General features: G+C 47.0%; 7 protein-coding genes across 7 annotated transcripts; 4 read left to right on the top strand and 3 right to left on the bottom strand.

Annotated features, from left to right (window-relative positions):
- Positions 1 to 906: 906 nt before the first annotated feature.
- Positions 907 to 1239, bottom strand: F4822DRAFT_438785 (ribosomal protein S21e; the record flags this gene model as incomplete). Its single annotated transcript, XM_051462561.1, has 2 exons — positions 907 to 1138; positions 1208 to 1239. The coding sequence occupies 2 exons, from the start codon at positions 1237 to 1239 to the stop codon at positions 907 to 909; spliced, it is 264 nt and encodes an 87-aa protein (XP_051309954.1).
- Positions 1240 to 1564: 325 nt separating this feature from the next.
- On the top strand, positions 1565 to 4558 carry F4822DRAFT_418926 (uncharacterized protein). Its single transcript, XM_051459572.1, has one exon. The coding sequence runs from the start codon at positions 1774 to 1776 to the stop codon at positions 4210 to 4212; it is 2439 nt and encodes an 812-aa protein (XP_051309953.1). The 5' UTR covers positions 1565 to 1773; the 3' UTR covers positions 4213 to 4558.
- A 155-nt stretch (positions 4559 to 4713) lies between these two features.
- Positions 4714 to 5993, bottom strand: F4822DRAFT_440314 (uncharacterized protein; the record flags this gene model as incomplete). Its single annotated transcript, XM_051462737.1, has 1 exon — positions 4714 to 5993. The coding sequence occupies one exon, from the start codon at positions 5991 to 5993 to the stop codon at positions 4812 to 4814; it is 1182 nt and encodes a 393-aa protein (XP_051309952.1). The 3' UTR covers positions 4714 to 4811.
- Positions 5994 to 6607: 614 nt separating this feature from the next.
- Positions 6608 to 7455, bottom strand: F4822DRAFT_434117 (uncharacterized protein; the record flags this gene model as incomplete). The annotated part of the gene is made up of 3 exons (XM_051461950.1): positions 6608 to 6679; positions 6736 to 7179; positions 7228 to 7455. 3 exons carry the CDS (start codon positions 7453 to 7455, stop codon positions 6608 to 6610), a joined length of 744 nt encoding a protein of 247 aa, XP_051309951.1.
- Positions 7456 to 8612: 1157 nt separating this feature from the next.
- F4822DRAFT_434116 (uncharacterized protein) lies at positions 8613 to 9838 on the top strand (the record flags this gene model as incomplete). Its single annotated transcript, XM_051461949.1, has 3 exons — positions 8613 to 8663; positions 9285 to 9707; positions 9764 to 9838. The coding sequence occupies 3 exons, from the start codon at positions 8613 to 8615 to the stop codon at positions 9836 to 9838; spliced, it is 549 nt and encodes a 182-aa protein (XP_051309950.1).
- A 501-nt stretch (positions 9839 to 10339) lies between these two features.
- Positions 10340 to 12752, top strand: F4822DRAFT_418925 (mid region of cactin-domain-containing protein). Its single transcript, XM_051459571.1, has 3 exons — positions 10340 to 11885; positions 12188 to 12220; positions 12280 to 12752. The coding sequence occupies exons 1-3, from the start codon at positions 10458 to 10460 to the stop codon at positions 12295 to 12297; spliced, it is 1479 nt and encodes a 492-aa protein (XP_051309949.1). The 5' UTR covers positions 10340 to 10457; the 3' UTR covers positions 12298 to 12752.
- Positions 12753 to 15309: 2557 nt separating this feature from the next.
- F4822DRAFT_434114 (uncharacterized protein) lies at positions 15310 to 17064 on the top strand (the record flags this gene model as incomplete). Its single annotated transcript, XM_051461948.1, has 2 exons — positions 15310 to 16215; positions 16318 to 17064. The coding sequence occupies 2 exons, from the start codon at positions 15310 to 15312 to the stop codon at positions 17062 to 17064; spliced, it is 1653 nt and encodes a 550-aa protein (XP_051309948.1).
- Between the last annotated feature and the right edge of the window lie 6873 nt (positions 17065 to 23937).

The raw sequence follows: 23937 nt of genomic DNA, 5'->3' as shown, positions 1-23937 counted from the left end.
CGGTCGGGGAGGCGGGTGTTACGCCGCGGGTCGGGAGCAATACCTTCTTGCCTTAGGTGGTACCTATATAGATGATGACTAATTACTTTCCAGATTCGGCAAACCTTATTATCTCACTGGTCTTATTGTTTTTGTTTCACGATATGGTATCGATCCTGAGAAAAGGTCATGTTTCAGATTTTTAATATTTAGCCCAAGGACTATACGGCAGGTAGATAGGAAGCTAATATGCTCTTTGATGTAAGAAGTGGCAGGGAATGATATTCGTATGATTGTCTCTCACGCAATATTCTCACATGTAAATCAGAAACTTGGTTTGCGTGGGCCCTCCTTTCCTAAAGAGTAATGATGAGCTGGTGATAAGAAGTTAGCCTGTATACTTAAGATCAATTTTTGTCACTCAAAGACGGCCCCTGTGTTGTTGCAAGTATGGCTACGTAATTCACTATTACGACGGGAGTGGTTGAATTTATTCGTAGGGTATTGGGAATAAAACATGTTTGACCCGTATCTGTGCCATAATGAACATCTTGAGCATCACAGCTTTTTCAAGGCCATTTTTAATCTTCGGCACGGAGGCTATCGCGGTAGCCCCAGAATCCTCGCCCATGGAATCACTCGGAGGTGGACGCGAGAAGACTTCGCTAGCCGGACGAGATGAGATCGCACATTACTAAAATGAAAAAAAAAGGTTCATGCTGCGAAAGGGAATTCGTTCTTATTTCGTTCCGAGACTCGGATGCGGCGGTTATCTAACCGGCTAGATGCAGTATCAAAAGCAATCCCATGCCGACTGTACAGTCATGAATCCCCCGTAAACACCAGAACCTATCCATAAATGTTAGGGATGTTCGCATTGATCGAGGCGGGATACGAGAACTAACCATCCATTTGATGTGAAGGAATTTATCGCACGGCGCTCCAGACGCTCTTGAGGAGGCCATCCCGCTGGGCTAGTCTGTTTAGAGCGTCGTCGCTCTCACCCATCGCTCGCACGAAACCGCAGAGGGCGTAGACATGGTTCTCTCCCTGGATTTGTCGGCCGGTCTCGTCAACCTTGGCAATTGAGATCTGGACGGAAGCGTGGTCCTTGGCCTTGATGATACGGTTGGTGGCGCTGCACTTTCGGGGGACGTAACTGAACGAGAAAGTTCGGGTTAGTAAAACTGCAAAATGCGGTAGGCATGGTAAAAAGGAGAATTCTTACAGGTCCACGATCTCTCCCTTGTCGTTCTCCATCTTTGCGACTGATCGACTGTAGTGGTCGTAATAGGTTTTGTGGTGGTAATGGTAGTCGGGGAAGTGGTCGCAACGGGGTCGATGTTTCGTGGTTGAAAGGAAATAAATGAGTTAGCTCGGAATTTTTGACCCCTCGAAAAGAGAAAATTGTTGTTTGGTGGGCGGTGGGGCTTCTTGCTCGGGTATCAGTCACGTGATGGAAAAGTCAGGTGCTCTCGGGTTAGGTTCGTGGCGACTGACATTTAAGGGTCTAGTCTTGGCATTAATTTGTCGCATTATGATTGGCCAAACCCGCCAACGGTACCATCTAAGTACAAAGACGTGTAACATCATCAATTTTCAACAAAACATAAACATCGTCGCTCTGCGCTGAATCCTATTCATTTCAATTGTACGTAAATTTTCCATCTACGACGTGTATAATGTACAGAGAATAGATCGTATGTTGCGATCAAGTTATCTATTACCCTGTCGGCCAGCAACGTCCTAAGTTGCGCTTGGCGCAAATCTATTACCCTACGACTACGACTTAGTATGTCTACCGCCGATGTTTTCCTATCGTCCCCCGCGGGGCCAGCGAGGTTTCATTCCTATACTATGTCGTCATCGCCGAATATACCTCCTCTCAACGAATTATTCCCTATTAGTCCTAAAAGACCACCTTTACGAAGTGGAAACCATGCCGCACCGATCCCCAACAACGTACACACGACGTTCAAAAGTGCTGCATGCCTATTGAGGGATGCTCCCGAGATTGACATAGAAACCGAACAACTCACCAATTCTCCACCCCGGAAACCTAATTCCGATATAGGTCGAAAGAGGAAAACACCCACGCCCGAAATTACCAGCATACCGGCAGAGACGCCTATTTTAATCGAGTCATCGCCGGGAGAAAAGCCGTGGCAGAAGTTCAAAAGCAAGGAGTCAACATCTAAGAGTGAACAGCCACCAATACCAAAAGTGCGTGCTGCGAAGGCGGCCTCTAAGGGAAAAGCTAAGGGGAAGACGGGGACCGTTTCTAAACATTTTGCCACCAAGCAAGATGCTGCGAAACCGGCGGACGGGATATTAGACAATGGGACAACGGGCGATAGGTTTAATGAGCAGGCTGCCAGCAGCTTTGCCTCTTCGGAGCTTGCTTCTAAACGAAGGGATAGTTGGACGCCGCCACCCGCGAATATCCCTTTTGCTGAACCTCAATCCGACAATCGAGAATTGCCTTTATCAATCGAGAAGGAAACGAAGTCACAGGATGTATTTCACACTCTTCATGGTCAATACGGTTACAAAGATGTCCCTTCATTTCCTCCATTAGACCCGCCGCAATTAGATGTTTTAAAAAAGCACAAATTAATCGAGCTCGTATCTACGAGCAATGATCTTAAACAACGCTCTCGAGAAACCTCACCGTCCAAAGTAGTTAATACGAAGAAGAAGGCTAGGACAATTACAGAATTGGCAACCGCGCCTTATATGCCATCGATCGGTCCCGACCTGGATCTCGCAGGGCCCACCTCCAAGGAGTCTTTGCTGGGTTATTTCGATTCGGACGGTACTGTCAAAGCTCTTGTTGAACATCAAACAGTCCTTATGACCCAGAAAAAGGAGAAGGCCGGAGAATCCAAAGCCCCTAAGAAACCGAAGCGCAAAAAGAAGTCCGGTACGGCGGACAATCCAATCCTCTTATCTCCAAATTCAGCGTTGAAACAATCCTCGAATCAAGACTTCGTTTTCGGGACATCGAGCCAGTTGGTTAGAGAAGAGTCACCAACTACTCTTAGGGATCTTCAGTTAGCAATACAAGCTTCAAACCAGGTCGATTCCGATCCCTTTGCCGAATCGGATAGTCAGGGACTTTGGCATGCTGGCGCAAGAGATACCGATGGTGAATTGATGAAAATGGACGACGTTGAGGTAGTTGAGAATGTACCATCATTATCGCGACGTGCTGAACGGCGGGAATGCTCGTCTACTGAATTTGTTGATATCAACGACATTCTGAAGTCATCGGAGGTTGATGAATTATCGACTGGAGTTCCGCAGCAGAATTCCCATTTCTTGCAATCTCAATCCGACCCGAACGCTCCACTCCCCGAAACTGACGGTCAAGGACCCAGTGAATCTAACCAGTGTGCGGAAGGCGGAGGGGGCTTGCGACCGGACTTTGAGTTGCTCAATGATTCACAACTTGCGGCGCGGATTGCATCTTACGGATTTAAGCCGGTAAAGAAACGTCAGGCCATGATATCACTCCTCGACCAGTGCTGGATGAGTCAGAATTCTGGAGCTCCAATGATCCAATCAAGGTCCATATCTACTTCATCAAGCATGACCGCACCTAAGCGGAAGCAATCATCCGCCGCCGCTACCTCTACTACTACGCAACCGGAAAACGCCCCGAAACGACGCGGACGTCCAAGAAAGAATTCAGTCGCTACGGAACCTCCCACGACAGCAAAAACTACAGCTCTAAAAGAAGCCAGCTCAAAGAAACCTCGTGCTCGCCAAAGAAAAAACACCGCGAGGCTCGTCGAGATCGCGGACTCTGATTTAGATGAAGCGATATCATCGTCGCCATCATCGAGGGCGTCCTCACCGGACATGGATCGGATATTTTCCTCACCACCGCCAGTAGACCTATCTCTCTTATCGGAAGACGCCGACATGACGACAGGGACAGGTACGGACCAGCAACAGGAGCAGGAAGCATTGTTTCGACATATCACGCGGGCGGTCAAGGCGGCACCACGGTCGCGTGACCCGGCAAATCCGTCGTGGCATGAGAAAATGCTACTCTACGATCCCATCGTGCTGGAGGACTTGGCGGCGTGGTTAAATGCCGGAGCATTGAGTGGGGTTGGGTATGACGGGGAGATTAATCCGTACCAGGTTAAGCTGTGGTGCGAGAGTAAGAGCGTGATTTGCCTCTGGAGACAGAATTTGAGTGGCAAGGATAGGAAGGTGTATTGATTAATGACCCAACCTGGGTCTCAAAAGATTGAGTATGTGTATATTTCTTACTCTCTCGTGGTCATACCCCATAGTATATAAATAACTGAACAATAAAGCTGTGTCGTTTGATTATGCTTTGGGATCGTGTGATTGGTCGGCTAGATGGGAATAGGGGGGCGGGTGTAGCTATAAGCCAGCCAATCAAAGCTTGGGTTACCCACCTTTGGTGGACTACATATTATCTTTTACTATAATGGGACAGCACTTAAGACATGATTGGCTACTCTTAGACACTGGAAATATCACGATAATGTGTTTGTTTGGGCAACAATAGATGCCGTTTTTTTGTTGTTTTTTATTTATACGTAAGTAATAACGCAATTCTATGAACATGAAATCTAGTTTTTTTTTTCCTGTTTCCCCCTTTTTCCTTTTTTCTTGGAGATACCTAAATTATAACAGATATGCCACCCAGCTAAACTCCGCCGGATATTGTTTCCGGGCTGAATTGATCCGCGAAGCGTATCTAAAACCCGGAGGTTGGGCGATTTAAGAAAAAACCTTATTGTTGGGTCGTAACAATATTATTGTCTCCCGTCCAGATTATGTAATTTGCCTCACTTGAAGAGGAGTGACGGATCAATCGTCTCCAGCCAGTTATTGTCTTGGTCGAATTCGTATGGACCAGGAAGTGTATCTAGAAACGCCGTCTCCATGTCTTGTGGCCAGTCACAGTTTTCTTCGTTAAATTGGTATGAAGTGGCGGGTTGAGTTACGATCCCGGTAGTATCTTGAAATGACGCGCCTGTCCCCTGTATCCAGTCACCGTCATTACTTACTCCGTTGGATTCGTATGAATAATCGGGTGGTGGTACAACTCCGATGCCATCTTGGGATGGCATATCCAACCCCTGTATCCAGTTACTGATTTCTTCATTAGGCTCATATGAAGTATCGGCTGCGGGTATGGCCCCAATGGTATCTTCGAATGCTGTGTCAATCCCTTGGATCCAGTTACCGCTTTCTCCATTGAAATCGTATGAATTAACAGGTGCGACCCCGGTGGTATTTTGAAATGACACGTCCATTCCCTGCATCCAGTCACTGTTTTCATTAAAATCGTATGAAGTGACAGGTAGAGGTATGACCCCAGTAGTATCTTGAAATAGCATATCCATCCCCTGTAGCCAATCACTGCCTAGTTCGTTCAATTCGTATGAAGTATTGGGTAGAGGCACAACTCCGGTGGTGTTTTGGAATGGCATATATGGTTGTTGTGACATGTTTGCCATATCATCATTAGAATTAGGCGGAGTAAAGAGTGTAAATGGAGATTCGAAGTTGCAATCGCTACTGCCACTAAAAGGCATGGCGTCGTTGAGATCCATAGCCTCTTTTGCGGCTTTTATTGCGGCCCTCACTATCATGGCTGTGGCCAATGCTGGCGCGGTGCTACGCTTGCAATTCACGCACCTCCTCTCCCCTGGGGTAAGTTCATTACCACAGCCGCAAAGCCCCATCTCGCGGTTGCATCGCGAGTCCACAAGTTTTCTGATTCTATGCGTATCTCCGTGCTTCTTACACATCCTCTTGCCTGGTATAGATGGCTCCGGACATCTGACACAAAGACCATTCCACTTCTTCCTGTGGTACCTCACCATCTGCTGTCGTCGGTTTTCTTCCCGGTGCCTAGCGCACATCCTTCTGTCGGGGACACTGAGTTCTTCACAATAACGTCGAGCGCAGATTTGGCGGGGGAGAGTTAACTCCTCTGTGATTGGTCTCGAATTTGAAGTCATGGTTCCTGACTGGCTTATTATTACTTATGTTCTAAGGTTCTGGTATTATATCTCACAACGCTATGCATCTTTTTGCCGGGGCGTAGCAAGGAAATATATACTCATTGCGCTAGCTGGAAATCATGCCATTATTCGAAAGCTACGTCGTCGTTTTAAAACGGCGTCGGTGAAGCTATTTCGAGTCCGAGTCACATATCGGCGGCTGTTAATTATTGGCATGAAAACAGTAAAGTGTCTAGAAACAAGCACATATGTCCATCATGCCCTGACTCATTATCTGGGTGTTGGCCTCGCCAATATTCAACACCTCCAGAGGTTTAATATTATCGGATCGTGGGTTGGCGTTCGCATCGTAATCTGTTACGAATCACTTCAGTTAATCCGGAAGAAGGTACTATTCACCCGCTATGGACCTAAACTCGATTGGGCCAAGTTACTCATGTTACCCCTATCTACCACGGTATACTAGACGAAGAGAATCAGAGACCATTTGCAGTTATCGACATCGACGAAACGGGATCTTGAGAATATAACCTTAGTATCCTGCCAACTGGAACCTATAGAACTCAATGGTCTCTCTTGGCTTTGTCCAAAGGAACTCCAATAAGCGCCGCTCAAATGCCTCGCAGAGCATATCCCAGACCAGCAGCAATGAGCGCCACAAAGACGACGCCAATGTACATAGCCTGTAGTTCGTTAGTCCACATAAACACATCTACCATCGAAAGATTATCCAACATACCTTTGCCTCAGCCCGATACGTCGCGGCCTGGACCTCGTACATCTTGACCTTATCATAGTAACCCACCTCCCTATCGCGATAAACCTTAAGCTCAGCATCATGCTTCTCAGCCAACTTCTCAATCGTAGCATTATGCCGCTCCTCCATCTTCTCGAACTTGGCGTCGTGTCGACGCTCGATGTCGTCGAAGCGGTACCGGATGTCTTCGACAGACTGGACTACGGCGTGGAAACTGGTGCTTAGCTTGTCGTCGAGCGCGCGGTAGTCTTTGTCGTATTGCGTTATGCTGGCGCGCAGTTCTTTCTTGATCGTGCCTATGTTTTGCGGGATCGCGGAGGCTAGGTCCGCTTCGGCGGCTTGTTCTTTTAGGAGGCGGGATTTCACGCGCTCGATTACTTCGCTGGGGCTTACGCGGTTGTGTGGTGCTGGAGGCTGGGGCGGGGCCTGGGTTGGGTTAGTTGATGGGTTTGGATGGGGTGCTGGGGGACTTACTATAGTGCCTACGCTTTGGCCGCCGAATCCGCCTCTCCATCGTTGCTCCAGGGCCTCGCGGGCGATGGGGCGGGTGATTGGCAGCTCGTGGGCGCTTTGGCTAGACTGTTGGGGAAGTTCGTGGGGGGCAGGGTAGTGTCTACCGTAATATTGGGCCCATCCGTCGAGGTAATTGGAGTTGTCGTTGTTCGCACTCGTGGACTGGGCTTGATCTGATGGAATAGACATCTAATATTTTGAGTTAGTTGGGTCCGGCCGTGGCTACTATGTGTAATGTACGAACGACCTACCGTGACGATGGAAGTAGAATTGCAAAGGTATGTTTTCCGTTTGGCTTAGGTTGTATCTTAGATATATTCCAATCACGTTGATTCTTATGTTATCATGACGATTAGAGATATATTGTGTTGGGTGTACGTGTTGTTAATGTAGTAAGGATTCCGAGGAACTGATGAAAACGAACGGAAAGATTCACGAAGAAGTTAATACCTGAAGCCCTCTCCTATAGGATCGGTGTTTAGTACCTCGATGAATGGCTTGAAGGGGAAATAAACAAGAACAAAAAAACTAACCTTTTGGTGCCTTGGGTTGGAGAATCTAGGAGACGAAAGCAGTCCAACGGTGAATGAACTAGAAATATGGTGAAGTACTCGACTGGTGATGAAATATTTGGATATGAAGTACAAGAAGCGGAAATTTTGGGGTTTAAATATAATATCACGCGTTACCGGGAAGACAGATTAGAGAAAACAACAATGGTAGGAAGTTGACGTACCTTCCTTTACTTATTTTTACTTATTAAACTACTTAGAAGCGAAGAATCAAAGGTAGCAATCCAAGGGGAGGGAGTATTTTCAAGGTATATATTTCTTCTATTCTTGATTGGTCTGATTCAGCAGTGGTGGTTCAGGCAACATCACCTTTACCTAAAAATACCTAAGGTACCATGTGATTTTCCCCTCCTAATTAAGGGGTATCAACTCATATCCATGGATGTAGAAGGTACGTCCTTAAAAGTGCAGTGATTGCAAGGTAATTGGCTGAAATCAATGCAAAAAGGGCGTGTTGTCCCTGGAGATCGAATAATCAGTCCCACTTATACACCAAAAATCAACACAGGGCAGGCCTTAACCATCGAACCTGCCTGGGCTAATTGATTTCAATTCTGCCTGGCGGTGAGAATTGGGTGATTCAAAAACTTCACTCTCAGATTATAAATAAATCTGTTCTCCCACCGATTTTCAGTCCATCTCGAACCTACCACCACAAAACCTCGAGCCACTTTCAACACCACAGAAAGATACTTCAACCTCTCGCTTCCAAGGTTAGTCTACATCTCAAGGAATTTTATCACACTTGGCTCCTTTTTCTAACTGAATTTAAGGATGTCTCAATTTGTGCCGGGTTCGTTCCCTCCTCAAGAGACGGCGATCTATGTAAGTCCTTGTTCAAGCCTGTTTTCCTTTTATTTACTTTATTTTCCCTCCCCTCCTTTGCTTTTCTCTATTTTCTTTTCTTTGCCTTTTATCACTTCGAGATACTGTAAAATGGTGTCTGGACAACCAAAGATGGGGGTCTCCCTTCAGGTCTCTCGTGCTGAGGCATGTGTGGCTACTGGCCCCTACAGGCCAACCCGCCTACTTTGGCTGGGGGTAGCTGCCATTCAGTGTCGCGATAGCCTGGGGAGGTAATATTTATCGGCCATCCTCGTCTTCAATGCTAAAGTGAGTATTGTTTGACTGGGTTGGGTCTCGAAGTATAGTCTTGAGCACCCGAATTGGGGGTAGCCCAGCCTTCCATCACACCCCAGAGGGATGGTTTGTCTGTGTATTGTCGATGACGCCTTACTGACGGGTCTTCGGTGTTTTACTGTCGACACGTGTACCCGGCCTTATACTTCTGTGTGTTTGGTGTCAGGGGATGCTAGCGTGTGCGCGCTTTGGCGGAGAGCATTACTCAGTGGGGTACTACGAAGACTCAAGGCTCGATGAGGCGCTTTATTTCTAGGATCTCAGGTTAGACTTACTCAGTTGATTCATCTCCTGATTGGACTTTAGTCACGCGATGAACTGGCAGCTATTTTCCGCGAGGAGCTAGAGCCAATTGAAGATTCCGTCGACCACATCGGCCAGACCCTCCAGCAAATGATCCTGGATGTGGCCCGTTCGGTCAAGGAACAAGGCAAAGGGCTCGAGGAGACTGCCAAGGAGATTATTGCAATCAAGGCGAAGGTCACTGAGATCGACCAGAAGCTAGGATCGCTCGTCGCCAACCAAGCTTACATTGCGGCGCTTGCTCTAGCAGTACGACAATTGCAACTTTTACATATCGACCAAGACTCGGTGCGCTTGGAATGTATATTCGCTGAACACATCGCAAATTTCGGGAGGCTGCTCAAGATGAATGGTGAAATTCTTAGCGCCTACCTAGCTCTTCTAGAGAAAGATCGCCTCCAGCACGAGCTCGCCTTCTACTCGAAGGTGCGTGCTCACTATACTTTTGATTTAATTTCCTACATGATGCTAATTGATTATAGGCTCTGGTAATCGGTGTTGTCGGAGTTGCCGGTTTTCTGGTTATGATTTTCCTCAAGTTGGCGAAATACATTTGATTGCGGAACGGTAGCTTACGGATAAGCTTAGACACTTTAATGATGGACTTGGGATGCTTGCAAACCGTGTTTATAGTCGCATCCTGTTGATATAGCCGGAAGATAATGGTCGCGGCATACTTCTATTGACATTATGTTTGCGTGTGCATGTGTTTCTATACGTAGGTCGGTCGGCCTCGGGTCTTGCTTGTTCTCGTCCTGGTGTTTATTCTGTCCCCCGATGTCCGACGGTACGGACCACGTCTTATAGAGAGCCTGATTATATTAACACGATCCGGACGTTCTAGAGATCTGATCTTCGTGAATGTACCTGGGTTCAAATCCGTTGAAATGTTGTAGTGGAAATAAGCTTCCCCCCTAATCTTACCCCTGAATCTCGGTGAGCTTCGGTGTATAAAAGTGGACCTGCGATTGCCGTGTTATCGATAAACAAGATAGAGGTAAGTACCTAGGTACCATAATTATTATGTGGAGTTTCCTTCTCACAGCCTGTGCCTGCGACTTGCGACTTGCGACTCATTCCTGACGAAGATACTCAACATCGCCATCGCCTCACATCCCTTAATAATAAATTCCCCGCCAAGAATCGCAACGCACCGATTGAATCGGCTTTTTGAAGATGGATCCCGGGCGGCGCGCTATGATTTATGGCCGTAAGTCACCCCCTCGCCGCGATATCACATCTCCTAGACGAGATCCCAATTCCAGAATCACGAAGCCCTCGCGACCGACCCAGACCAAACCGACAAATCCTACCACGCAGAACTGGCTTAGTCAAGATGAACAGTCTCAACAATTTGTCGCCGACGAAGACAAATTCGTCTTGAAACAAGCAAAGAAGAAAGCAGACATTCGTGTCCGCGAAGGACGGGCGAAGCCTATTGATTTTTTGGCGTTCAACTTGCGATACATCGACACCGACCGTGATGTTTTCGATGACGACGATTCCGACGTCGATATCGATGTGCCCCCGCCGAATGCGGTAATAGACGGGCTGAAGGAGTCGGAACTTGATGAACTTGATACAGAGATCACGTCATACCATACACTCGAGATGAATCCTAGGAATAGAGAATATTGGAAGGCATTACAAACACTCTGCAAGGATAAGAGGCAGCGACTGAAACCACTGGGCCCTGAAGAGCGTGCGGTTAGCTCTGTTATCGCCGATGTAGACAAGATCCTAGGTCCGAAGAACCTCGAACAGTTGGAAAAGCTGGAGGGCCAAATACAGGCCAAGTTACGTTCAGACGAGGTTGTCGATACTGATTACTGGGAACAACTGCTCAAAAGCTTGCAGATTTTTAAAGCGAAAGCCAAGCTGAAGAATATCTACGAGTCTATCAGAGACAGCCGTGTCACGCTCTTGAAAGAACGGGATCCCGAAAAGGCCAAGGCGCTTGTTGAGTCCGGATCACTTGGAGGCGTTATCCAATCGGGATCCAAGGAAGTCGTCCCAACTTCCACTTCGAAACCCAAAAACAGTACATCTATCGTCCCTTCGACTAGTACATTGACCAATGCGCCGCCTCCCGGCACTGCTAGATTCGCTACGGGAGGAAATGAAGACTTCTCGCAAGCTACCAAAGCTTTGTACGAACGAGAGGTCGCCAGGGGAATCAGTGAGAACGAGGAGATATTTACAGCTGAAGAGACCGTACCAAGTGCTACGAAGCCACAGTGGGCAGATAAATATCGGCCTCGGAAACCGCGATATTTCAATCGTGTACAAATGGGCTACGAATGGAACAAATACAATCAGACGCATTACGATCACGACAACCCACCACCGAAAGTAGTTCAGGGTTATAAATTCAACATATTCTATCCTGACCTTATTGACAAGACCAAGGCGCCTACCTTCAAGATTATTCGCGAACACGGAAGAAGAAGAGGCGAATCCTTCGCACCTGCCGGAGAAGAAGATACTTGCCTGATTCGTTTTATTGCTGGACCGCCGTATGAGGACATCGCCTTTCGGATTGTTGATCGAGAGTGGGATTACAGCGCCAAAAAGGATCGTGGCTTTAAAAGCAGCTTCGATAAGGTACGTAAATTAAATTTCCTTTTCTCTTCTTTCTATACGAACCAGATTTGCATTTTCATTACGCCTATTCCACGTGGCTACGGAGTACACGACTCAAAAAGTCCGGAGCTTGGCCATAACAAACGCTGGATGCATGCTGTTGGCTTTCATTGGACAACATACTGGATGATGATCGCAAGCCACGCTCGTCATTAGACAACCCGACGTACATATCCAAGCTTTTTGTACTTGTATTCATTTCCGTCCCCTCCTATTCCTGAATTACTTTGAGACGTGTCTTGGCTAATTTTCCGTGCCCATAGGGAATTCTCCAACTCCACTTTCAATTCAAGAAGGTAAGCGTTTTCTTCCCGTTGCCAATGTCTCAAACGATGGGTACTGATATGTCACATAGATCTACTACCGAAAATAGAAAATTAAGCCACTACTATTCGCCAAGCCTAAGCCGTCTTTCCCCAGCGGCAAATCCCCCGACACTTCCCTTACAAACAGCTTAATTGACGATTTACCTCAGCTACTCCGGCTCTAGCTTTTAGGGAATTAGATAGGTATACGAGACGTAATGCTAGAATGATACCAACAAATGATTTCACACAAGACTCTATTCAAGTTAAAATACAGCGAGTGATTTACCTAGGTAATAAATGTATGTCTCGGTCCTCGTCACACAGCGCCCGGGAAGCCGCCTCGCTTCCCTGACCTTGCTAATTTTTAGGAGGCTGGGATTAATGGAACATTACGAGAGCGTCGTAAAAAACTCTTCAGTACCATTTTAATTTTCCCTATTCCCAAGGACTTTTACTTGCCTTCAAAGTTCTAGGTGGATCATGATTTCTGCTACGCCTTACGGATTTTTCCAATTCATACGTCTGTCTTCCTTTACAATATCTCTAACACAGATATAACGGAGTAGGTATTGTCCACCTCATCGTCGTCGTACGAGCAATCCAGGGTCCCTTGTAGAGCTGAAGCTTCGATCGGGATTCTAGAAAAACGCTGTGATGAAGTGCATAAGACGGAAATAGTCAGGGGCGCCTCTTCGGGATAGTTTCAGGTTCTTTGTAGTAAGGCTGGAGGAGATTCTCCCGTTGTAGACCATGATACTCAAGGAATGATTGGTTACATTTGGCGAATCTGACAAAATCCCACTCATAATGCAGCTATCCGCGATGCGGGAAGAGAGCCCTAATCCTGCCCCTATGCCGGACACCGTCGCTTCGCAGTGGGCTTGATTTGTTTAACAATGGCCTTGTTAAGGAGAATGTAGCTACCTGGGTAATTCCTTTGCTAGCTCTTGTCATTTTTTCCCGTGAATTTTGAAATTAGATCCCGATTTTTTCCTCTTCTCTTTTGAACTCTTTTCATCTTACTGGTGGATTGTCGATGGCAGCCTAGTATAGGGGAGAATATAGGTGTGGTAGAAGAGGATCTGCCATAAATTTATTGCCAATCTCTCTTATTATAATCTTACAATCTTACAAGTTACAAGCAAGAAATCCCCGATAGCCATGCTCTAGATGACACCTAACTTAAGACACACGAAACGCGACTCCGTTTGCACAAGGAGAAACACGCCGCATGCACGCAAGTGCATGTATGTACTTATATGCATAGGAAGCACGCACGCATACATATTACGCACATACATGTGCTGACGCATACACATACACGCATATATAATAATATACACACACACATACGTACATACAACCATACATTATGTACGATTGTACTATGTATGTGGGGGGGGGAAGAGAAGAGAATACCGCAGTCTGGTTGTAAGAGGTACGTACGGTACCTACCTACCTATTTGGAATACAGACGGAATAGCACTTACACATACGACCGAAGTCTGACTCCCTTCATCGGGATAAACAAGATTGGAAAAAACTCAAGGAAATTGGAAGAACAGAAGGTTAAGGGAAAAAGAGTAAAATTAAAATTTAAGAAAAGGAGTAGCAAACTACATATCGTAAAGAAAAGGGAAGGAGAGAATTGGAAAGAGAGGAATTCAATTAGCGCTAGGTAGGGACCTAATTTTCCGTGTAAGTGAAGAAGTTTCGTTCTGTCCAGTCGCTCCAGCAGTAAAGGCAACCGGCCAATGCGTTGGCAGGTCGCGAAGTCCCCATCAATAGGGCGAAACGTTATCTACCCAGTAAAGAGGATAGAACGATCTATCTATAGCACGAAGGATAGCACCTGCCATCATTCGTCGCCATAGAGAAACTAACCTTGGAAGTATCGAACTAACTATAGTCATATGATAGTTAGTCTGTATCAATTCGAGGAAAGAGCTTTGAGGGACTTTGAGAAAATCTCCTAAGCTGCACCGGTTAAGCTCCTGCCACATCGCTCTTTACTGGGTATTCTAACGGTCTACGATTCGTACTTACCCAACTCTCTCTTTCTACTGTAAATCTCTAATCTATCACTTGACCACTAGCAGACCAGACGAAACTGCCTAATCTTTTTTACATGTATACTGGCACTGTTGCGCCCCACTTTGCGTCAGTAAAAAAAAGGCTTTTTTTTCTGTACTGGTTGCCTTAGCTCTATTGGGGTCGTGTGAGCCCTGAAGTTCTTTCCCTTCCCTACATATGTACCCACCTCCAATACCTATTCTACTGTACATTTTACTAGTACGTACCTCACTTTTCAAATTTGACGGGGCGTCTGATCATCCAATCTCCATGGCTCATTCTCTCCTCTTCCAAGGTTCCTAGGCGGTTATCCATTTGCAAGGACGCTGGGTACGCGAGGAGGTACCTGTCTGCATAGCCAGGTAGTTGCTACCAGTTAGTTAGCTAGGTGCCACTGTACAGGGTTGTCAGACCACGCTGTTCTGCAGCTTAGGTAGGTACAAGGGTCCAGATCGGTCCCCATTATTCTCAATCTCAAGTTGATGAGAGGGTACCTAGGTAATTCCCAGATCACCTCATTATCCAACCTAAAGCCCGGGGGGGGTAGGTACGTTCCCTTATCTCTCTAGTTTCTCTAGTTCATCCAGTGCCAGGTGGAAGGTACATACCTACATTACCTACGTACCTACTGTGGCCCACTGCGTTTCTACCTTCGTAACTACCCGTCCATACGTTACTACTTTATCCACTACCTCATACCTTCCTCCAAACCCATCCCACTACCTTTCACTTGCCCACCTTCACCTCACTACAAAAAGGTTGCCCACTACTACACAGACACAAGCTACCTTGTCTCTTCCTCTCTTCACCTATTAATTCACCTTGACACCCTTTCCCATTGACACTTCTACTCTAGATTCACAACTTCATTGTTATTCCATTGCGATTGTTGCGCGAGGGCTGACACTCGCTTCACAAGCTTGGACTTGCTTCGTGATTCTTCAAGACAAGACATCGCGTTACCAAGACCCAACTTTGTTGCCGGCACTCTTCAACTCTTCGGAATGCAGCAAGCATTCTCTGGCGGCTTGCCCGTCAATGGTCAGTCTTTCGAAGACGAAGACCAACAGAAGACCCGAAACAGCGCGACGCAATCAACGGGTACACCCGCTGAACCGAAGCAAGACTCAGAGAGATATATCTTGTCTCCATCCACCCAGATCGGCGATCTTGGATATCAATTCCCTGCTCCCATTAACACTACGGTACAGGGCTATCAGAACACCCTACACTCTGCTAGCTCGTCGCATGGTGCATGGCCAACCCCGCCTTCGACTTGCGACAACAGCTTCTCACCCACGAGCGACCCAGGCGGCGCGTCTTCTGCTGGACCCCACTCGTCAGTGCCCAGTCCCGGAAACTGGTCACCTAACGAATTCCATCGCCTCAACTTCCAGCAGTTATCCCTCAGAGAGTCGGATCAAATGCCAGCTTACGGCTTTCGTTCTTGCCCCTCGCTCCAGTATGAGCAACAACAGCTACACCCGCAAATGGGTACCACATCCTATGAGTCAACGGGCTTCACAGGTACCGGTTTAGATGCGAGCAATATGGTCCATCAAGAAGTACCATCGACCATTACTGGATTCCCCGGTACAGGTCCGGCGGCAGCCTCCCGGAGTGAATCACCCCAACAGACTCGGGATGCCGACATTTCGTACGGATCATATAACATGGAGGTGGACGAAGCCTCAGTACAGCCGGAATCAATGGATCAGGGAAGTGGTGAAGATGGAGCAAAGATCGACGAACCCTACGCGGTACTGATACATAGAGCCCTCATGAGTGTGACTCCCCACCAAATGATGTTGCAGCAAATCTACCAATGGTTTCGCGAAAACACGAACAAGGGAAAGAGTAGTGGTAAGGGTTGGCAAAATAGTATTCGACACAACCTGAGCATGAACCACGTAAGTTGTCTCTTTGATTGCTCTTTACTTGACTTCTTTGCTTAGGAGTTTGCGTATATTCATTTGTTTTGGTTAGACGATTAACTTACTCTTAACAAACAGGCATTTGTCAGACACGAGGGTAGATCGAGCGACTCTGTGACTGAAGCTGGCGAATCAAAAAAGGCTTCAGTCTGGGTTTTGGAGCCTTGGGCTGTTGGTGGCGTGCAAAGCACTACACGATATCGGAGCAAGCCGACCTCGAGTCGTCGCGGCGGTGGAGCGGGCCATCACGGGCGCGGAATCCACGCTAGACTATCAGGACGAGCCCATTCTGGTCGCAAGGGAGGTCAGAGTGCTAGCAGGTCTAAGGCAGCAGCCATGAGAAGGGCAATGGGCCATCGACGAAGTCTAAGTGCAGGGTTTATTGAAATGGGTGAGAGCATGCACAATCAGGTGCAGAATATGTTGTTCAACCAACGTGTGGGTCTCCAGCCGTTGACGCCTCCCGATGTTAGCCATGATATGATCTTGGCTCACTCAATGCATAACCCAGTCCTGCCGACTAATGATGCAAGCCACCATGGTTTTACTTTCCCTCAGTACCAAGGTGCTCAACAACAGCCCCATCATACCCACCCTACTCACCCTGTGTATATGGAGGATGTCACTGGAATGTATCATGGACATCAAGCACCAGCACCCGTACAGGGAGGCCAGGGAGGCCAAGGTTTACCGGCTTCAATGGCTCCCGACCTCAACGGCCTATTTGAGGAGAACCCCGGTAATACGGATCGCAACAACAGGAACCCGGACCCCTTCCAGTATTGGGATGACCAAACTCAGGGTGGTCCTCCTTACCAACCGTAAGGATGTTATGGACTATTGATGTGCATATCTGGTAGCTATTTTGGAGTTCGGCTATGGAAAAGGCAACCCTCTCCGCCATCGAAGCTATTTGCTTTGAACCTTCTTCTATTATGGGTTGTCTACACAGCCAGGTATGCAGAGAAACGACAAGATAGGCAATGAACAAAAGAATTGCTTGCACGAATGAGACAAAAGATGATATGACGTTGACAAATACGTCACAACGAATGCCAACGATGAATCTAGAGATATAGTGGCATGGCGCACTAATTTTTTCCTGGCACGATTGCCAACGCGATCGGCGACAAAAGGCGGCAGTTAGCTCGCCCTTACGCATCACTTTGCGTTGCCGAGGGGTCCATTGACCTACGAACAAAATACTTTATTAGGCAGTCCGCAGATTTCTGAAGCTATCGCCACTGGTCGATGATTTTACCGGTCGCGAATATGACCCAATCCCACATATGCGAAACTAGTGGGTAGGTGATAGTAGGCTTCGTCTACTGATATATTTGAGTCTTCATGCGGACGTCTTCGGTTTATTATATGCAAATGAACCGTCTTTCCTTTTTCTTTTCTTTGATTTCTCAGAGCCGTCCTTGACGCGCGCCTATATTCGTTCTTCCTTCTAGCATCGTCGCGTGGTTTTTTTCCCTTCTCCAATACCTCCACTCGCACAGGCTTTCTGCTTTCTGCATGGTTCTGCATTGCTTTTATGATTCATTGATTTGCATGAGAGCATGAGTCATCATCTATCTGGACGGGTGGAAAACGAGTCGACTCTAAAAAAGGGAACGAAATCACTACTGAATAGAGGAGTTGTGGTGGTGTTAGGGAGAAGGAGGTGGCTAGACGGCTACGGTGCTACTGCGAATACCACTTGCCGATTCTTTTCTTTTTCGCTTTGATTTTATTTATTTTCCGCTGGATTGGTTGAGGGCTTCGTCATGCTAGGGGGGGAGAGGAGGAGCATGCGCCGGCTAGCTAGTTTACTAGCTGGCTAGCTTAGGGATCTGCCCATGGGAAGAAAGGTAGATGAGAAATGGCTCATCTACCTAATCTACCTACTTACAGCAGTGCGTTTATATTTGGCAGGGTTTACTAGGGGTTACCGGGTAGGACAGGGCTTACTCACCGACCTGGCTTCTACGGAAGGAGATGTAGGATCAGGATTCAGGGTGAGAAGCACGAGAGGAGGCGCTAGCTAGCTGCTTTGAGCACTTGCGCCCATCTTCTGTATCGTTGTGTTACCTACTTAGAAGGTGATGCTACAGGTATTTACCTGTACCTAGATACGGTAGCCCCAGTACAATATAGTGCCATTACAATTACTCCAACAGATCCGAAAAAGTGACTTGACATATTCGTCTACTTAGGTATTCCTGACGAGTGTGTAACACCAATCCTTTCCCATTTCTACAGTACTTACGAAGTGATCTGGCTACGATGTTTCCTATTGGTTGATAGGACTCGATGGATCTTCTAGATGAGGTTAGAAGGCTACTCTCCCTTTACCAAACTGTCGGGTCCAAGAGATCGGCGTTGGTGACAGGGGAAGGGGATGGTTGGTGGATACTTCCATGGGTGTACTGGGTATCGTCGATGGGCCGGGACCGGGGGCTGTTCTTGCGCGTAGATGTATGGGTTATGGATGGCATGGGGCTTAGTTTTTGATCAACTGGGCATACTTGATCTACGTTACTACTTGACTTATTTATCTAAATACTTACGATATGGTGTTAGTATCGAGGCGCGGAATCGGCTATAGCGCGAGTGACGGGGATCAGTCGTGATATTTATGGTAGCGGTGGGTCGGGGAGATCTTGTCGAGCCGGTCTTGGGCCGGGTTTGGGAGAAGGCAGAACAAAGGAACCGTTGGTGCGCGCTACGCTGCGCGGGTCTTGGGTATCCGGTACTAGTACCCTGTCCTGTTCTTCTTTAGGGGGGTGGGTCACTTGGTAGCGTAGCCCTGTTCGAGTTCGATCTTTTTTTTTTCCCTCATTTATACGTAGATGGGTTAGTGTATGGGCTAGGGGCTTGGGGGAGCTCGGAACCAGTGGGACTAGACAATGCTATGGTCTTTGGTTTTTCTTTGTTCCTTTGTTTCTCGAGGGTTGTTGCTGCGATCTGTGCATGGATTATGCGTACATATTGTGGTGCGCGAGCTGCGCTGCGCTGAGCGCAGAGCGCTTTTCATGCAATGCAGGTGAAACTTGTGGGGTAGAACAGGGTACTATACTATGATGATGTCTTTCTAGTCTTTATTTCTCGTTCATATGGACGTAGGAATTCCTTTCCTGTGGAGATTTGGGTGTCTAGTTTCTAGTGGGTGGGTTGAGCGGTAGGTGGATACGGCCCCTAGTGCGGACGACAAGGTAGGTGATATGTGATGCTGTGGAGAGCTAGCTAACTAGCTTATTGGCGATTGAAGATTGAAAAAACTTGCCGGAGGTCGTGGATTTTGATATTTTGGTGTGGTACTTGGTTGCGATTTTGGTAGTATTACGGGATTATAGGGGGGGGTTTATTGTTGTACATACGTGACTGTGGGAAGCACTTACAGCAATTCTTGTCACGACGGGTTTATCAGTCGTGATGACGTGATGTTGAACGAAAGATAATTATGTATATCCTAAGGTATACTATTTTATGTGGTGTATATACTAACTTTAGGTGAATAATTCAATGAATATAAGTCAATCTTATTCCTATTTTGATGCCCCCTAGAAAATAGTACTTGAGACAGACTCCTCTAGCATGGCTACTGGTGCTTAGGTATTTTTCACTGAATAATGACTCAAACTCGCATGGCTTGCGGCCCTTAGACTACATAGGTTGGTCTCCTTTTCAGCCTTATCGTCGCGTGCCGACGTCCCTTAACTCCATACGTGGGGATGGGGCGCGAACACGTTTAATGTAAAACATTGTACTTAGCTCAGGTTTCTCAAATTCTCCTAGACTCTTACTAAGAATGTTACGGACTGAGCCGTTCATGTTCTAATACATCTTCTATTCCCCTTCTACTGTTGGCTGGCCCCCACGAGCAAAATAAGTACCTAGGTACGTAAGCTATGTCCTATAATAGCCAAGAGGCTATATGCGAGTGATAATGTGAAGTTACGGATACGGTCACGGGTGTTGAGAGCATGCGGGAATAGATTGAAATACAGGGGAAACCCCTACTATCTTAATATCCCGCGAGGCGTTTCTTAACAACCTCATTTGCAGCAGCGTACATACTCCGTACAGAGATGCAGTAGGCTTCGGGACCAATTGTAAGGCCTTGAGTTCTAAGGCGATGGCAGAATTAGATGCTATAATACAATTCTTTCTGTATTAACAGTCCACTTGGACATAGCACTAGCTAGCCCAAGGCAGATTTGAAAAGGGTTCACGGTACATCTCAGTAACTCGTAGCTAACGTGGAGCCAGACTAACCACCACGTAGCCCTAACTGCGTCGTAAGGTACCACGGTGACTGGGTAGTTCGCGGCAGGGGGGCTGTACGGATTACCGGTGTGCCTCTTTGTAAACCCACTTCCCACAATGGTATGGTCTCCAAGATGATAGAGTACTGCGTGGCTACCTGGCCAATGTCGGTCCTTCGCGCTGTTGCTGTAAGACATACTGCTGAACTAGACTCATTGCCGAACCCCACTCAGACCACTCCGACATAGTGCACTAGTCATAGAAAAAAGACCCGGGGTTTCGGCCCTCGTCCAAGTGCCTTGATCCTCGCTGGAAATGATGTGAAAAGAGGGGCGAGGATGATCAAAGCTTGAGGAACAGGAGCAGGAAATATGTCGGCCTAAGGCATACCGGTGAGGTAGAGAAAAATGCCTCAAACCAGTGCTTCTTCCGTCGATATTGTTCTTTCTCTCTTCGTGGGTTTCGGTGGAGTATTACGGGGTAAGGAGTGGCACAATGGGGAAGGGGGCGAGGAGTAGATGGTGGCTGGACCATACACTTCTTCCCTTTCCTCTATGTTATCGATAGAAAGAGTGTAATTAGTCTACGCACGAAGCTATTTTGTCTACTCACATGTGCTAGCTACTGCAGCAGAGCGGAGTGGAACCCTTCATTTCAAAATTCTCCTCTAAACAGGCGCATGCGTGTGTAACAACAGTCCATTCCATGCGTTCCGCTCTTTATTCAGGTAATTATCGATGTCAATTGGTTCGAACATTGCCTACCACCATCTCATGATATCTATCGTGAATCCTTCCACACCGAGTTCTCGAATAGTTTATCCATTATCCGTCAGGCCCAGTCTGGTAGTTGTATTGCTACGTGCTTAAGGCTACTCTATCTGAAGCTCTGCTAGACTGAGAATAGAAGCTCGTTGTAGGTAGATTTTCCCTGGACCTACACGTTCTGCAAGCATCCCGCGTTTTGTTTCTGGGATAACCCATCTTTTTCTACATTTTCGTCTCCATCACTATTGTACGAACATGGCTACGCCTTGAACTTCTATATGTAAGAGAATAAAAGAGGAAAAAAATCACCAAGAACGGCGCTCCCTCGCAGCATTCTAACCCCCAGAATGGACTTAGGATTCGATTGTACACAACCAATGCGATGTTAAATGAATTGGAGAGCAGGAGGTTGGACTCTGGATATGTTGACTTTGTGATCCCACCATTCGTAGACTAACATCGCAGGCGCTAGTAACGTTGTTTTAACACGATCAACCCTTGCACTGTATGCCTGTATCTGTACCCTGCGTGGTCGTGTCGAACAAGGTATGGCTTCGTCCCGTTTGCGCGCGGGTGATGGAGAAGCTTATTCGACGCGCACGCGCACAATTGCACCTATGTACCTCTTACATGTCGTAGTGCGCTAGTCGGTGTTGAAGGATTCACATCTCGAGTTCTAGGTAACGAATCGACGATGGACAAGTTGAGATGGCTTTTCTTCTTTCCCCTCCCATAGAGGCTACAAGGCTACTAAGGGGCATGCGCATGGAGGAGTGAACGAACGCGGAAAGTATCGTCGGGGGTAGTACAGGTGCATACGAGCGGAGCACGGGAGGGCCGACTTGAGTTACTTTATTGCATGACTGTTGGTTGCTTAGGAATATTCTAAAACCTCCCCGTAAAGTGACAGATGACGCGGCGATGGTGGGATCAAGAGGACAAGAAGAGGGAGTAGATCGAGGTCGCCGACCGAGAGACCATTGCTAACTACAGGTGTTATTACACATCACAACGCCTCAGTATCCCCTTTGATTCTTCTACTTCGAGGGGCTGTCGGCTGGTTCTAGTTCCAGCTCCCGCAATTCTTATGCCTACCTACCCACCTTACTCGCACTCCAGCTTCCAACCAGCGTTCACGTACCGGCCACATGGTATAGTGTTTATGTACGTAATTAATAGTGTAATAATGAAATTGTTGGAGTTGAAACACTTCACTCTATAACCAGCATGCATAACAGCCACTGGTTCTGCATACGGTGATCATCAGTTATGATTCGTTACTCTCATGAGAATCCCTAGCGGTTTTGCGGGTTCTATCTAAATGTGGAACGGGAACTCTGGGCCTCTTTCTGCTCTAGGCATTCGATTAATAGGGACGAACCAGGATTCTATCCGGCAGACATTATATGTGACAGCTCGCTCGCCGGAAGAACCGCGAGTAGCTGTTATTAACTTGTCGCAGCATTTAAGTCTATGATGCTAACAGTTCTAATAAGATGCTCGTGGTGTTGTTTCCGACGCTCGATTTGGTGTACCAAGGAGTCTTTCATCGAACACGATGGTAGCACTACCGTTTGAGCGGACCCTAGCCTTAGCAGTCCATTTTCTCTCACTCCGGCACATTCTCGAGCCATTTTTACTAAGTCGGTACTATTCCGGTAGATACAATGTTAAAAACATCCCAATCCATGATCGCTTGCGTTATCTCGATTAAGATGAGGGGGATAACCCTCGATTGGGTCATTGAAACAAGTGAGAGCTGACCGATTGACGAATCCGTGTGTCTGTGACATTCAGAGGACATGCATTTCGCATTGATGGGATCTATAAGGACCGGGTAGCTGGGAATTTGGAGATTTTGAATACCGGTTATTTATTTCTATATCGCTAACTACGGTATCCTATACCCATTCTTATTTGTTGTATCTTATTTTCCCTTGCTTAAGGAATGCATCTTGGAGAACTACTCTTCTATATTTCGCTATGATATACATTGTTGTAGATATCTCTGCCAAAAATATCTCATGGTCGCCGTTCGGTCCCGTAGACTCGTCTACCCCCTCTATGTAGTGTAGTGAGAGCGAGACATTTCAGGATTCGGGATTTTAGAACACAAAAGTATCACAATCCTGTATAATGAACTTGAAGTAGTGATACTGTTTTCTAAAAGTCAATAAAACCAAGAATGGACTTACCAGATAATGGTCTGGCAGTTCACAGACACGTAGTTTCGCGTTGCATGGTGCGAATGCAAATCGGGTACACGTAGCTCAATGGAAGGCGCATTACACTAAATGAACACGATCTGGGCTGGTGTAGATGGCTGAGATTTAGGACTGAATAGTTACAATACTCCGTATCGCTTTCATCTCTATCCGGTATCGGGGTCACCAGCACACTCATTAATGACACGGGCAATTCCATAAAATGTCCCCCCAAGAATGCCATATTAGGTACTAACTTCCGGAGTTGACACCGCAGAGCCTCTTTCGTGTAGCATGCTGTATACTAAGACCGCTAATGTAACCTCGCTTCTCGATGACATCTGTTGTGACCCGTCTGATGTATCACACATGCGAACCATTTTCTCCCTTTCGCCTTTGATTCGCTGTCATCTTCATTTCGTGGCTTTTTGCAGAGGCTTTGATACGACGCCGTTTGTAATACGATTTTTTGG

Source organism: Hypoxylon trugodes (genome assembly GCF_022578975.1).
Source record: "Hypoxylon trugodes strain CBS 135444 unplaced genomic scaffold F4822scaffold_10, whole genome shotgun sequence".
Taxonomy (NCBI): domain Eukaryota; kingdom Fungi; phylum Ascomycota; class Sordariomycetes; order Xylariales; family Hypoxylaceae; genus Hypoxylon; species Hypoxylon trugodes.
This window is presented reverse-complemented; position numbering and strand designations above follow the sequence as displayed.

What these genes read in the sequence shown, in the direction of transcription:
- F4822DRAFT_418926 (XM_051459572.1), top strand. Translation starts at nt 1,774, where the DNA reads ATGTCTACCGCCGATGTTTTCCTATCGTCCCCCGCGGGGCCAGCGAGG.
- F4822DRAFT_418925 (XM_051459571.1), top strand. Translation starts at nt 10,458, where the DNA reads ATGGATCCCGGGCGGCGCGCTATGATTTATGGCCGTAAGTCACCCCCT. An exon ending in TTAAAAGCAGCTTCGATAAG is followed by an intron (nt 11,886 to 12,187) that starts GTACGTAAATTA and finishes CCGTGCCCATAG; the next exon opens with GGAATTCTCCAACTCCACTT.